This window comes from Anarrhichthys ocellatus, unplaced genomic scaffold (genome assembly GCF_004355925.1).
Source record: "Anarrhichthys ocellatus isolate YVR2014 unplaced genomic scaffold, GSC_Weel_1.0 scaffold285, whole genome shotgun sequence".
Lineage (NCBI taxonomy): Eukaryota > Metazoa > Chordata > Actinopteri > Perciformes > Anarhichadidae > Anarrhichthys > Anarrhichthys ocellatus.
The window spans coordinates 9,360-23,314 of record NW_022280305.1 but is presented as its reverse complement, the minus strand read 5'-3'; the positions used below and the strand labels follow the sequence as shown (position 1 = coordinate 23,314).

Here is a 13,955-nt window from a genome sequence, read left to right as displayed (position 1 = left end):
CACCGAGAGCAGCTGGGGGTAAACCAGTGTCTGTCAGTCTCACTGCATCCACGGCAACCAAGTAAACACAGCAGCAAACTGTCAGGTTAAACTTAAGCCTCGGCCCGGGTGATGTTTCAGTGTCACCAGAAAGCTAACTTTACATGCTGACGGATGCTAAAAGTGCTCTTCTGTTGGCATAAATCTGATTGATTCTCTTTGACCCTTGTCATTTATTTTTTCTCTAGGTTTTTAATAGAGGGAATTTATCAGGCAAGTATGAAACTGCAGAAAGTCACGATAATCAGGTCAGGTACATAGAGGGAAATAAAGTGTAATAGTCAACACAGAATATCGCAGAATAAAAGTTGCTACTAATGTTCAGAAACAATCTATCAAAAAGTCTAAATACACAAACATATTTGAGGAAGTTTGTTATTTTAACCTGTTATTGCAGCCAGATTTTTAGTTTTACTGAAGAACAAGATCATTGTTTTCAATTAAATGTATTTTTCTTCTGGTAAATTCAATCTATTTACTTTTTAGGTACCGCTTTCTTATAGATTTACAATTCACAAGTTTATCATTTGCAAGTTGCAAGTATTAATGATTAATTAAGCATTTATTAATATGTCAAAGACCTATTATAGCCCATTAATAAGAACAAATTTTGGGTTGCCAGGTTGTAAAAAAAACAACTTTAGTTCAAGCCATTAGTTACAATGTATAAACTGTTAGAGTCATTAGACAGTATACCCCTTTCTTAAAATATTCTTTACTATTCTCACATCCCTGTATCTGAGGAATTACACATTCCAAAAGAGTGATTTGAATATGTTTACTTATTAATTTCTCACTCGAACAAAGAGTTCACGTGGGTTTTTCAGGAGTCACTTAAGATACAGACAACATAAAAATGTATTTCATACAAACACAACTAGACCTTAACGTGATTTAAATGCATGGACACATACATGTTCAGTAGCTTGATTTTGAATTTATTGCGAACATATGAAGGCTTTACAGTCTACATTACACTCATTCATCATTTTATTACATTCAAGCTCATAAGTGCAAACGTAGAACTCACTTCTCCTTTCAAGGCATCTCTCCGCTGTCATCCTGACCTCTGTCTTTTTCTAGGGCAGTCACAGTTGACATCAGGCATGCAATATGTATGACAGTACAGCCATTAAGGCATTTCATTCAAACATGTGCCCTTTTTCTTTGAACATTCATAAATACACATATCTCAGACCATCTCACTTTCCGTTTACCCTCTTTCCTCATACAAAAGCAAGCTTTGATACAATCAGTTTCAAACATTTAACCTCAAAGTCAGCAGGTTTGATGAGGGACATGTGGAAGAATGTTTTAAATAAAACATATCATTCAATGTTACAGTGCAAATTTGGGAAAAATTCATCCGAAAAAATGTACAATGTTTCATTTTACAATTAACAAGTCCATATAGTACTCCTGCTATTACTGATGTTTACAGTCATTTGTTGCTGTCAGTGTGGTGACAAAAGAGTGACAATCCAAGTGCATGAAGTACATTATTATTCACAGATAAAGGTCTTACAAGAAACTAGTGAAATTCATGTGGGAGAAAAGTTTTTTTGTTTTTAGAGTTTTATGTTTATGACAACATTAGAAAAGTTGGTTTACTGGAGCTTACAAATGATCTTATTTATCTATAGGTCTTTATTTATTATGCTGATCAAAAACATACTTTTAAAACTCTCTGGTAGGAAGTAAAAAAACATATCTCTCAATTCTAACTTGTTCATAGTACCTGTTTATTTTTCTTTTGGATACTTGGCAAAACTTCTGATTCACAATTTATAAATAAATAACAGTTTGCATTGCACTCAACTGCCTCAGGGACACGTGTTTAAACATTATAATTATTAAAAGAATATTATAGTTTATCATTAATAATTTTTTTGAATTAAATGTACAAATTTAAGTTAAATTTCACCTCAAATGCATTAAATGTTCTAACGTCAACTTGCTCTAAAGAGCAAACCATGTCCAATCTACTGCACAGTCAGCAACAAGTCTTTCAAATTACTACATGAATTTATATCACTTGAAATGAAGTCAACTCATAGAGCAATGTATATAAAGTCTGTTGTCACAGAGGCTTAATAACATTTATTTTACAGAATTAAGGTACATAGACTGACCAGCAGCTCCAAATACCTTTAATGTGTGTTTGGATTTGAAACATGCTAAAAAATAGCAATCTACATTTAGTTCTGCATGGGATGCTGGTATAACTGAGTCAAGTATAGCATAATGACCTATGATGACCCCACTGTATTTATTCAAAAGGAAACAAAACAGATCAAAACATGACCTCAGAACGTCTCTCCACAGAAAGCAATCGTATGGATGTCATTAGTTGATATGTCCCTTTAATGAAAACTCAAATTCATACACATATAAACTAAGAGGTCAAGGGGGTTAAAAAAGAGAAACATTGCTGTGTGTAAAGTGTGGCGACACACCTAACACATGGAGTCTGTACGCTGCCGTCTACAGTCTGAAGTAACACGACTCCTTGTTGTACGCTAACAGAATACTGAAATGCCGTACATAACTCACTGCCATGAACACGGACACATTCAGATGCACACGCACTAACTCCCATCTCATTACACACAAAAGTGTCAAATAAACCAACACAGAGGAAGTTATCCTGTAAATTTCTCAGCTGGATCTGACTCATTTAGGCCCAACACTACTTAGGAAATACTGATTTCAGTACACAGTTAAACCATAGTCCCAGCTCCACTTCATGTGAGCCGCACACTTAGTGTGTTTTTCTTTTTTTTCTCACTCTAACACACAAGGAGCGTGCTATTAAAATATAAACATACACTACTTTATACAGCATATCAGTTGTGCAGGTATTAGCAGCATGTTGTGAGTCATAGCACAGAGGTTACACATACATCAAGTAGAACATCCTAAAAAAGATGGAAATGTTATTGTGAATGTGGAACATTAGTGTTGGAGAATAGTGATATGATACATAGCAATATCATATATTTACCATTTACTTGGGACATCTTTAAAAACATGTTATTTTGAAATACAATAATTTTAATTTATTTTAATCATCTGGCTGAATTTGGGGTGATTCAACACTACCCCTTAATCTGCATTTTAATAATTCAGTGCAGACAAATGGTCCCTGTCCTCAGAAAACAGTGTAACATATTGAAGGTTGTATTCACCGTGAGTAATTGTCTCATTGTGTAAATTAAAACAAGACTGTGTAACTTTTGATCAACAGTGGCCACAAGCAGATTAGATGGGCAAACTCCCTTGACCCCCCCCCATATTTTTGCAAGGGTAAAGAGCAGGTCCAATGTTTCACAATAGGATGGATTCAGCATTGTTCCTCCTGGAGGTTTGACAATAAGTTGGAGCCATCTTTCCAGTGCCCTGGTATAAGTTTTCCCAGGATGTTTGAGCATTGTGATAGCCTAATCGTTGGAACACATCCTGCAGTCTCCTTTTTTAAAAAATGGGAACCACCATCCTGGTCTGCCAGTCCACAGGCCCTGATCCTCACATGATATTGAGGAGGCATGTTGATCAAGTCAGCCTCACAATAACCAGAACCTTCTGTGTCTCAGTGCCAATATCATCCACCCCCGGCGCCTTGCTACTGGGGAGCTTTTTGACTATCTCAGTGACCTTCGCTAGTGAAATGGACAAGGCTTTCGCCGAGCTTTCCAGCTACACGTCCTTTATGGAGGATGTTAGGGAGTTAGGGAGTTCCTCAAAGGGTTCCTTCAACTGTCCAACAATATTGTTAGTCTGGGTCATCATTTCTAATCCCATGCTGAAAACAGCCTGAGCTAAGCCCTGCCTCGCCCTCTAGAGTCATCTGACAATTTGGCACAATCTCTTTGAGGCTTATCAAAAGTCATTCTCATGGCCTCCTCAAACTCCTCCCACACAGTTTATGCATTTGTGACCACAGAAGCTCCAGTCCTCCTGAGGCCACAAACTTTTTCAGTTTGTGGCCTCCTTCCCCACAGGCGGGTTCTTTGGTTGCCTCCACAGCAAGCACAGTCAACCTTTTTGCCACAACTCCGTGCAGTCCTGTGCATTTCCCAAGCTTTGCAGCTTTGTATGCAGGAAATACAATCTATGGGAAATTAGATTTTTACGATGCCTCTTGACAATGCGGATTATGCGGAAAATACTTCTGGGGATTAAAGGGATGTTTTGGTTGTAGTACCTCATTGGGATAAACTGGCAGCAATTTTATTTTGTTTGCGGTAAACCTATTGAAACTTTTATCTGTGACATTCTAAAGTGTTTCAGCAGCACAACTGGAGAGATAATGTCAGCAAACTGACTCGGTGATGTCAGTTACACAATACTATCAAGTTTGCTGACATTACGGATTGTGTATTGGATTCACCAAGGTTGTGATTTATTGCTTAAGAGGTCAACTTTTCATTTATAAAAGAAAGATGTGTTTTTTGCCAATCAAAAATTACAAAGTTAAAGACATGGTAACATTAGATTCTTGATAATACAATTGTGGCTTGGCCAATAACACTGAACTGTAATAGAAGACCTGCCTTGTTTCCTTTTGAATAGACATGTTGCAGGGCCCAACCAGCATTTTAAAAGTTCAAGACAGCAGCTGAATGGAAAGTATTACAAAGCAGATTCATATAGCAACATGGCAGAACATCAGCCAGAGGATGTGGCTTAATGCGTTTACCCTACAAAGTGCTGCAATGCATACATATTACAGTAAGGTCTGCTGCAAGGATAAACAACACAACAGAATGGGGATACAAATGGTTGGTTGTTGGTGGAAGTTTGTCTTGGGGAGTAGATCAGTTGGGAGGGTAGAAAACTGCACTTGGGATGATTGAAGGCACATTCTTCAGTGGAGATGTCTAGAGTGATGGAAAAGAAGACATAGAATGGGAGTTAAACTCTGATGGAGGCTATGAAAATAAGGTGAGATAATTGAGGAGAAAGAATTATTTTGTATTAGTCAAGTTTATGATAGAAGTTGTTGTCTTAAGACATTAAGCCTTAAGACTTCTCTGCCTGTAGTTCCTGGTTCTGAACCAGCTGACCAGATTCAGCCGAATCACTGCAGAGGGCACATTACTCAATTTGTTTATGTAGGAGTGCTGGAGGTCAGCAGCGCTCTCCACCTCCTTCTCCCCGTTTAGGAAAAAGCAGAGGGGGAGGGGGCTATAAAAAGTTGACCCCATCTCAGCCCTGCAGACTCACTTCCAAGCTGGAGCTGCAGCAGCATCTGATCTCTCCGAGCAGCTGTCCTCTGCATCAGCACAACAAATACTTTACATTGCCTGACCTTTTCCTCCTGCATCACTATCTGAGCCATGCCCCCGTGTCTCTCTGCAGCACACACCTCCTCCACCACCACCCGTTACACACACACACACACACACACACACACACACACACACACACACAGACACACACACCCTGTGTTCCTCTTCACACCCCTACTCAACCCCATGCAAGGCCCCTGCCTGCCACGCACCCAGCTGACATGTATCCCTCATGCTCATGCAGTTGTATTATTGCTCTGACACATTCGCTGAGAATGGACTGTGACTAGTTGTAAGTGTCTATATGAGTGTATGAGAAACTAGAATTAATTCTAAGTTTTTTTGGGCTACAGCATTCAACAGTGTGACTAAAAAGGGAATTACATGTGTTTTTAAATGTATTTCTATATTTTTGCATTTCTTTCTTTCTTTCTTTCTTTCTGTAATTCGGGCCTAATTTATGCCTTTATCTCCAACTGGATGGATTATTGAAGTTGTCTCCTGTCAGACCTTCCCAAAAATGTCTACTGGATAGCAAATTCAGAGCCAGGAGAACTGAGCACATTATTCTTATTTTCAAATCTAATTTGTTTGTTTAAATAAACACAGAAGACTTTGTTGCTGCCTTAAGCAGTCAACTAGTACTGCCTAGAGTGAGACAATAGCAAAACAACATTATCAACACTTCACACTGCAGACATGGAGCTAACCTCTAAATAAAATACTTTTTTATGATTTGGGGACTTTGGTCCATTTGATTGATTCATTGTCTCCACTGCACTTATATTTCAATCTATTTTCCTTCTCATTGTCTCTAAAATAATGTCACGTGTTTTCATTTTGTATGTAAAGTAGATGTATTTGATAATGGTGCATATTTTAATATTAACTCATGTCATACAGAGAAAACCACAGGTGTAATTTATAAGATTCATAATGGTTTTTACTTCACATTGGTTTTTCAGTTGCACTATGCATGCAGGACACCTAATTACTGTCACTCGATACACGTGTGCTTTTCCTCCTATGACAAGTCGAAATGTTGGCTGTGACAAAGGCCTTTTGAGTTTGACCTGGAACTGGAGATTACACACAGACACTGTGGTGGAATACTAAATGTTAAATAAGTGTGAATGGATATTTAAACATAATGTTAGCATTTCATTTATTTAGTCTACTTTTGACAGCTAAACAAGTTGAAAAAGAGATTTTGAGTTTTCAGTTGTACATTTATATACATCAAATGTGCATTATATGGTGTAGTAGTAATATATTATAAACAAGTGAAAACTGCATTAGACTGAAATACTGAAGCAAGCTTTGAAAATGTGATATATGTAAATGTGCTACGCATTACCTGCTAACCCCTGTCTGGTTGACACAGTGCAGCTAAAGGTCAAGCTGAAGCTGATGGATGTTAAACTAACCCTGAAAGAGTACAGCTTAGACTGACAACATGAGCTTGACACGTCTGTGATGTGACCACGGTGCACGCATCGTTTTTGGTTGTATTTACCGAGGTTTTGAGATCTCTGACACTAATACTCATGCTAATATCTACATTTTAAGTATAGTTGAATTGCAGTTGAATTGGATTAAAAAAACTCCAGCTTGTCTTTTGAGAAACAATTTCCTGGCCACTCAATAATCAACAGAGATCGCTGTGCTTCTCGTGAATTATGCAAAATAAATCTATTGACAGCAATAACTTGTAAACTGTCAACTACTACTGTTGTGTTTTAAAAAACCTTCAAAAAAACTGAAACCGTCTGCTAGATGAGGGTCATTGGAAACATTTGTTTGTCATTATTTATGTGAACTGAACTTTTAAGCTACATATTTAGCTTATTCTTTTGTACCTTGTTAGTATAATAATGCAAGATGGATTGTTCCAACTCATTCAGCCAGGGGGAAGCTTTCATCAATTGTCACGAACAACAAACACACACATTAATGAACTGTAATGTAATCTGAGTAATTTAAGCATTTCTGACAGTGAGTGAATAAGAATAACTGGTTGTATGGTTTCACTGACTGGAATGCTTTCCTGTGACACTTTCCAACCCTGAGAATAAACCATGTAAACAAACTCGTCTCGCACACTATCAAAATAGCCCGACGATGTGTAATGCAGAGAAAATGGAACTCAACCGACTTGCTCCGGGCTGAGGCTGAAAAACCCAGCATGGCCAGTGGAGTCAGGTTACCTGTCATGAAGCTACTGCATGTCTATTAACACTGACATGCCACTGCTGAAGCAGCCAACATGGACTGCGGCTTTAGCAACATTTACAACCCAAAAGTGAGAAAAAAACTCATGCCGTAAATCAGGAACTTTACTCAATGACAATGTGAGTGTTGCACTGCTGTACAATGAGAGCATATGGTTCAGCATCAGCAACCTCAAAATACTAAACTCCAGGGGAGGAGAGGAAGGGGCGTGTTAAAATACCTTACATTTTGTGTAATTTCCCTTCAGTCTCTCTGACTGGACCAGCAAATAAATGGAGCAAAAGTGGTATTACTGGAGAAATATTGCCATCTATGTCCCCCTAACATTGTAAAGTGGGGTTGTTCTCTGCTACCACTACTACTACTGCTGCTGCTACTATGCTATTCCCTAACAAATCTAATGTAATTAAGTACATGGGATCCTTTATTTGCAATTTGAGCTGCACAGATCATTATGGAATTTTGATGCGAATTTAGCAGATTTGTTAGCTAAACATTTATTCTGTGAACTTTACTCCAGCATAGTGTGACAAAAAAAGATTAGTTTTAAGATTAGTCATGCTGTTTACGCCAAATTCCTCCCCTACCTATGTAAGTTACGTAACATAAAAATAGCAATAGTTTTTGCCTCTTTTTAAGTGGCAGGAGTGAAAATTTGTCATCCAGGATGATGACGACAGTTACTGAAAAATTAGATACAAAATAGGATGAAGGCTCTCAAGGATGATTATTACTATCATGTGTTTCCCAAATGATAAACACAGATTTTTTGGGCATTATTTTATCTCAGTGGGAAAAAAAATCTACCCGGGGGGAGCATGCCCTCAGACCCCCCCCTTGTTTTTGGCTGAGCTCCCAATGTTTACAACGTCAGGCTCCGCCCCTGCCAAACTCTATAATCTCACTGCCAATTTAGGGCATGGATCATTTATTTTTAGGAGTGGAAAGTGACTAATTACGATTATCGACTCATGACTGTAACTGAGTCGCTTTTTGAGCTCATGAGTATGTCCCTGTGATCTAAAAAAATTCTATTTTTTGAGAAATCAAAAGAAGCGGCCTTGTTTTACCTTCACGACAATTGATACATTTTGTTTTTTTTATTCTGTTTTTCTATTTTTTAACCTTAGACAGTGGCTGTTTTCTCTATTCCTTAAAATAGCATTTAACTTGATTATTTTAGATTGACAAAATATTTTCTGCTCGAGGTTCACTTTCTGCTGATGTTCAGTGAGAAGCAGATGAAAGCTCTGAAAAAACTAGTAGGTGACTGTTGAGTTAAGGTTGTACAAGAATTTATTTTGATTCCGAAATGTTCCTATTTCAGTTCAACTCAAAACCTTATTTGTCATATGCACAACAGTTACAGAGAAGCAGTTGTGATATTAGGCTCCCTCTAGCAATGCTTATTAAATAGGAATAAAATAAATAAGAACAAGAAAGAATATAAATAAGTGCTACCTGTATGCTGCTGTGGCACAGACTGGAGGATGTTTCATTAAGGTTTTCTTGAAAGATGGATAGGTTTGCTAAGTATGAATAGTGAAATACAGTCAGGCTGCCGCATCTGAACCTTCCTGGTTACACAACTAATTCAGAGATGTCTTCAAATGAGGCTGCTTTTTAAAAAGTTTTTGGTAGTTTTCCATAAAAGTAAACATACAGCAGCATTACATGAAGAAATATTTAAACAGAGTAACATTTCAACTTTGATGTACTCAGTACTTTCTCCGGGCCTTCTGTACTTTACAGAACTAGGCAATTTAACTTTACGGTTTTAATGGATTCAGTAAAGTTGACACTGAACTTTATGCAACATTTCAAAACTATTGTCTTTAGATATTTTTCGATCAAATGTATTCCAATAGTAAATAAATGAAAAGACATTTACATTCAGAGTAGAGGGGACATGTGAATAGGTGCTGACTTACATGTATGATGAGATGTTTCTATGGTCACCGATGCTCCACTACAAAGCTCATTGTTGTGCCGTCGAAGGAAGGTGGCGCGATGATTCTTGGACCTTGTTGCGTTGTGATGCTGATAACTGGCTTCCTGTCAGAGCTCGCTGCACCTCCTCTGGAGGTCACATGTCCCAAACTAACAGGAAGCTGCAGTGGCCCATGTATTGCCTCACCTGTTGCACTGTAATACGCACTCTCTGCGCCTGTTGCATTCGTGTCCGGCTTAGGACTTCTGGCGTATTTTACCTTTTCTCCACCTGCCTCCGCAGAGTGACACGGCGACTGACACAACACCGCCTGGGCTGGCAGAGTGGGCGAGGGGATGAAGCCTGGGTAGATCATGTAGGTGGGGGCGTACGCTCCTGGGCTCAGGGCCATGGGGGACAATGAGAGTGGCACAGGGGTGACAGGGGTGACAGGTGCCACAGGAGAACGGGACATGGGCACGTCCACATACTGGCCTGTCTCAGGGTCAAATAGTCTCTTTGTGGTGGCCTGTATAGGAGTGTTCACCAGGTAATAATGTCCAGTAGTGGGGTCCAAAAGCATCTTGCGCTGTGTTACGGCCTCTCCAATAGACGGTATAGGGGACACAGTCGGGACAGATGGAGAGAAACACAACACCTGCTGCTGTGTTTGATGATAGATGCTTGAAGCTGGGTACTCCATCATTAACGGAGAGCTTTTCTGCTCAGGTGTCTTCCTGTCACCTGTTTTGATTTGGCTAACATTTGAACTCACCTCCCTGGAAACGGGATCTGGATTCAGGAGTTTGATTTCATTCGTATACCCCGGTATGGTTAAATAGTTCTCAGAGTCTGAGCAGGCCTGTGCGACAGTAGGATTAGTGGGAATGATTTTGACCTTTCCCTGCTCCACCTGGCCGTCTTTCGGGGGCTCTATTTTCACCGACAGTGGAGCCACCGGTGTCCTGGAGCTTTTCATAGTCGATGATGTTTGCAGCGCGGAGCTTTGTGAAATAGGATCACTAACTGAGCTAATGCTGACACGTGCCTTGTTGCCAAAATGAAGCACACGTTTGTTACTAAACGTTTTCTGCTGTGATTGTGTTTTAAACGTGTCATCGTTATATGGAACATGTATGATATTCAGAGCTGCTTTAGCGTCCTGTGACTGAGGAACCCTGTTAGTGTTTGTTGTCTCCAGTTCCTCCGCTCCCTGCTCCTCACTGGCAATAAGCGATAACACATGGCTGTCTGTGATTGGTTGTGGAGCTTGACTTTTGCGCTTCCATTCGTTTCTATCAAACACATAAAGCTGCTCCATTGTTTTGACTGCAGCTTTAAGCTTCTCTAATGCAGCCTGTTTTGGTACTTTGGGCTCATTTCTCCTCTCAGACGTCTCACATGCAAATTTTTCCTGCCTCTGTTTTGTCAGTTTGGTTTGAATATTTGGCTGAATATCTGACTGGTCAGGGTGTAGCTGCTTTGATGCAACGAGTGGCACCCTACTGGCTGTGCAATGTGATGGTGTATTTTCAGTTTGAGATGTTTCAGATGAGATGCCTGCCTCAGCTGTCTGTTGTTTAACATTTGTTTTTACAGAGTGACACTTAATCACAATAGGAGATGGTAGTACATTCTTAACCGGCGCCTTTGTGACCTCAAGTTTTCCAGCTGCTGTGGAACATTTACCCTCACTATTATCCAATGAAACAAAGCGATATGAACTTTTTACCAATTTGCGGACATCTCTGACTTGATATATTGGTGTTTGAAACTTGCATTTGGTGTCTCTTATGTCTCTAACAGTAAAGTTTGGGATTTTATCTGAAGCAGACAACACATGGCATTTGGCATCACCTGCTGCCCTGAATGTGTTCACAGTGTTCAAACGTATTTTAGGGGTTAACAGGTTGGCGATATTCAGTGTACAGCCTTTATTTTCCTTCACACTCCTCAGGCATATTTTTATCCCAGGGGTTTTCCCCCCTTTCTCGTTTTCTTCTTTGCCTATGTTTCCATTGTTGCCTGTTTTTAACTCTTTTTCACATTTCTGTGGGCCAGCAGGTGCACCTGCGACAGGTGCACTGATTGCCAAGCCATCTGTACAATCCTTCTCTTTTGAAAGAAGCTGGCAGCTTGGGACAAACAGCAATTTTGTCAGCATGCTGCTGGTGTCTAATCCCTTTGTTATGGTCTGTGTGTCGGTTAAAGATGTGGGTTCGGCCTCCTTTATGGGTTCTGGCTCATCTTCTTTCAGTGAATTAAATGCACTGCTTTGACTGTGGCTGAGTGAAGCTTTTGGAGGCTTGTGTTTCCCCTTTTCTGAATCATCTGTTGCTTTGTTGCTTTTCTGCTCCTCTGCAGGCTCACAGGAGCTGGGTCTGCTGCCTTCCAGGCATAGATCCTCAGCAGAACTAACAGTAAAACCTGAGCCCGATTCTGATGTCTGTCTTTGTAAGCCTCTTCCTTGACCCCCGTCTTTCATTCCGTCGTGCTCTTTAAATTGAAAACTCGGGGAGAGTGCTGGTAATGCGTCACAAATTTCACCCCTCTCCATTTTGCGCTCCTGTTCAAACTGCATCTTTTTGGAAATCACATTTTTCAATAGACTTGATGCAAAAACTGCTCTTTTGTGTGTACCCTCCGTGCCATCTTGAAGATATTGCATCTCACACCCTGACCGGGCCAACACAGTCCCAGTATGCTCATTGGATCGTGCTTTCTTGGAGCATTTTGGACGTCTGGCGCCTTCAGGCGCTTCAACATTACACCGGAAATTCAGCGTGACTCCACGCTGTTCTGGCTGATCCTGATTGTTAAGTTCGATCTTTTTGCTAGATGAGGATGATTGTTGAGAAGTTGTTCTCTTGTTCAGTGCGTACATTTTGGTTTGTGGAGCTTTCATACCGGTAATAGACTTACCATGCCTCTTACTGTCCACAGTGTTATTCATTTCCAAAGTTGTGCTCGAAGTCTCAATTACGCTTCGCTGCCTTCCCCGCGATATGTTTCCATATTTCAAGTCCACATAAGCCGACCAGTTATTCAGCCCATATTCCGACATCGAGGACTCACTAGAGGTGCTAAGATTAATGGCATCGAAGTATGGACATGCCAAGCTCCGGAAAGACTTTGCGGTTAAATTACGCACCTCTTTGTCGGCATCGTCCAGCTCACTGATGGAGCTGGACGCTCCGCTGGAATACTCATTAATATCTTTCCGTCTCAGTTTGGATGCAAGGTGCTGACGGCCTGGAGCGGGGATGAAATATTGGGCTCTGTCGGTAAAGGGCCCCACTCTGGCGCCAGAGCTCACAAAAGAGAAGTGGCTCCCGTCTCCAAAGTGTTTTGTGTTCCCACGCGTGCTGTTGTCAGAGGTACTGACTGGCTTGTTCACCGCCCTGGAGGATGTTTTTATTGATACATGAATTTTCCCTTTATTAGCGTCTCCGCTGTGGTTTTTGCACAGGCTTTCATCTGAGCTGGCGCATTTGTCCGAGTCGCAAAGATCACTATCCTCCTGCTCGGTGCTGACAACTTCTCCACCAAGATTAGACTGCACTTTCGCCTGGCCCCTGCGTTTCAGTATCAAAGCCCCCTCCTGCGTTTCGTCGCTCTCGAAAGACGCGTAATCCACAAAGGAAAAAACCAAGTTGTCGTCTTCAAAATCCCAACAGGTCCCTCGCCCCAGGTCGTAATCTACGTCGTGGTCAAGCTCGGTCAGCTGGATTTCGTGCGTTGTGATATAGTGGGACTCGTCCTCCACGGTGTCGGAGCCGCAGTAGTCGGACATCATCGCGCTGGCACCATCATCCGACTCCGTCTTGCTGTTTAGATACATATCCGTGTACTGGAGCTCATCACTCTCACTCCACACATGTTCACTGCAGTCGTGCTCGGCCTGGCGCTGTTTCTCATTTTCCGACTCCCGATCGGTGTTGGGAAGTTTGGTCAGAGTTTCCAAAAGAGGCTCACCCGAAACGGGCCCGGGGAAGGTGGCCCGCTCGTCCTCTAACTGCTCCTCCACGAAATCTTCAGAAATGATTATACCCTCCTCGTCGTGCTCCCACTGCTTTGAACTGTCGCACTTGATAACAGGCAGCTGGTTCTCCTCGCCAGTGAAAGTCACTTTCACTGTTTTTGCGCCGTCGGGTTTCATGTCTAGGTCCACATAGTTGGACTCCTCGCTTTCTGTCTCGATGGCATGGCCCTTACTGTCCTTCTTGTCCTTATGTTTGTCCTTTGGGGGCAGCTTCCTGTGAAGTAAGGTGTCATCTCGGTAAGTGAGAGTTTCCTCCGCTGCTTCCATTTAGTCCTGCCGTCAGGTGGTCCTTACTTACGATGTTATCCCGACACAGGACGGAAAACTCTGCAGGCTGGGGGACGAGGAGGACTGAGAGCCAGAAGGGTGAGTGAGTGAGAGAGAGAGAGAGAGAGAGAGAGAGAGAGAGAGAGAGAGAGAG

General features: G+C 41.1%; 1 protein-coding gene across 1 annotated transcript; it reads right to left on the bottom strand.

Moving 5' to 3' along the window:
• Nucleotides 1-1,587: 1,587 nt before the first annotated feature.
• On the bottom strand, nt 1,588-13,817 carry LOC116401220 (uncharacterized protein C4orf54 homolog). Its single transcript, XM_031879526.1, has 2 exons — nt 9,494-13,817; nt 1,588-4,919 (listed from the first exon to the last, which is right to left on the bottom strand). Exon 1 carries the CDS (start codon nt 13,799-13,801, stop codon nt 9,518-9,520), a length of 4,284 nt encoding a protein of 1,427 aa, XP_031735386.1. The 5' UTR covers nt 13,802-13,817; the 3' UTR covers nt 1,588-4,919; nt 9,494-9,517.
• Between the last annotated feature and the right edge of the window lie 138 nt (nt 13,818-13,955).

Excerpts from the sequence above, each read along its gene's own strand:
- LOC116401220 (XM_031879526.1), bottom strand. The coding sequence starts at position 13,801 with ATGGAAGCAGCGGAGGAAACTCTCACTTACCGAGATGACACCTTACTT.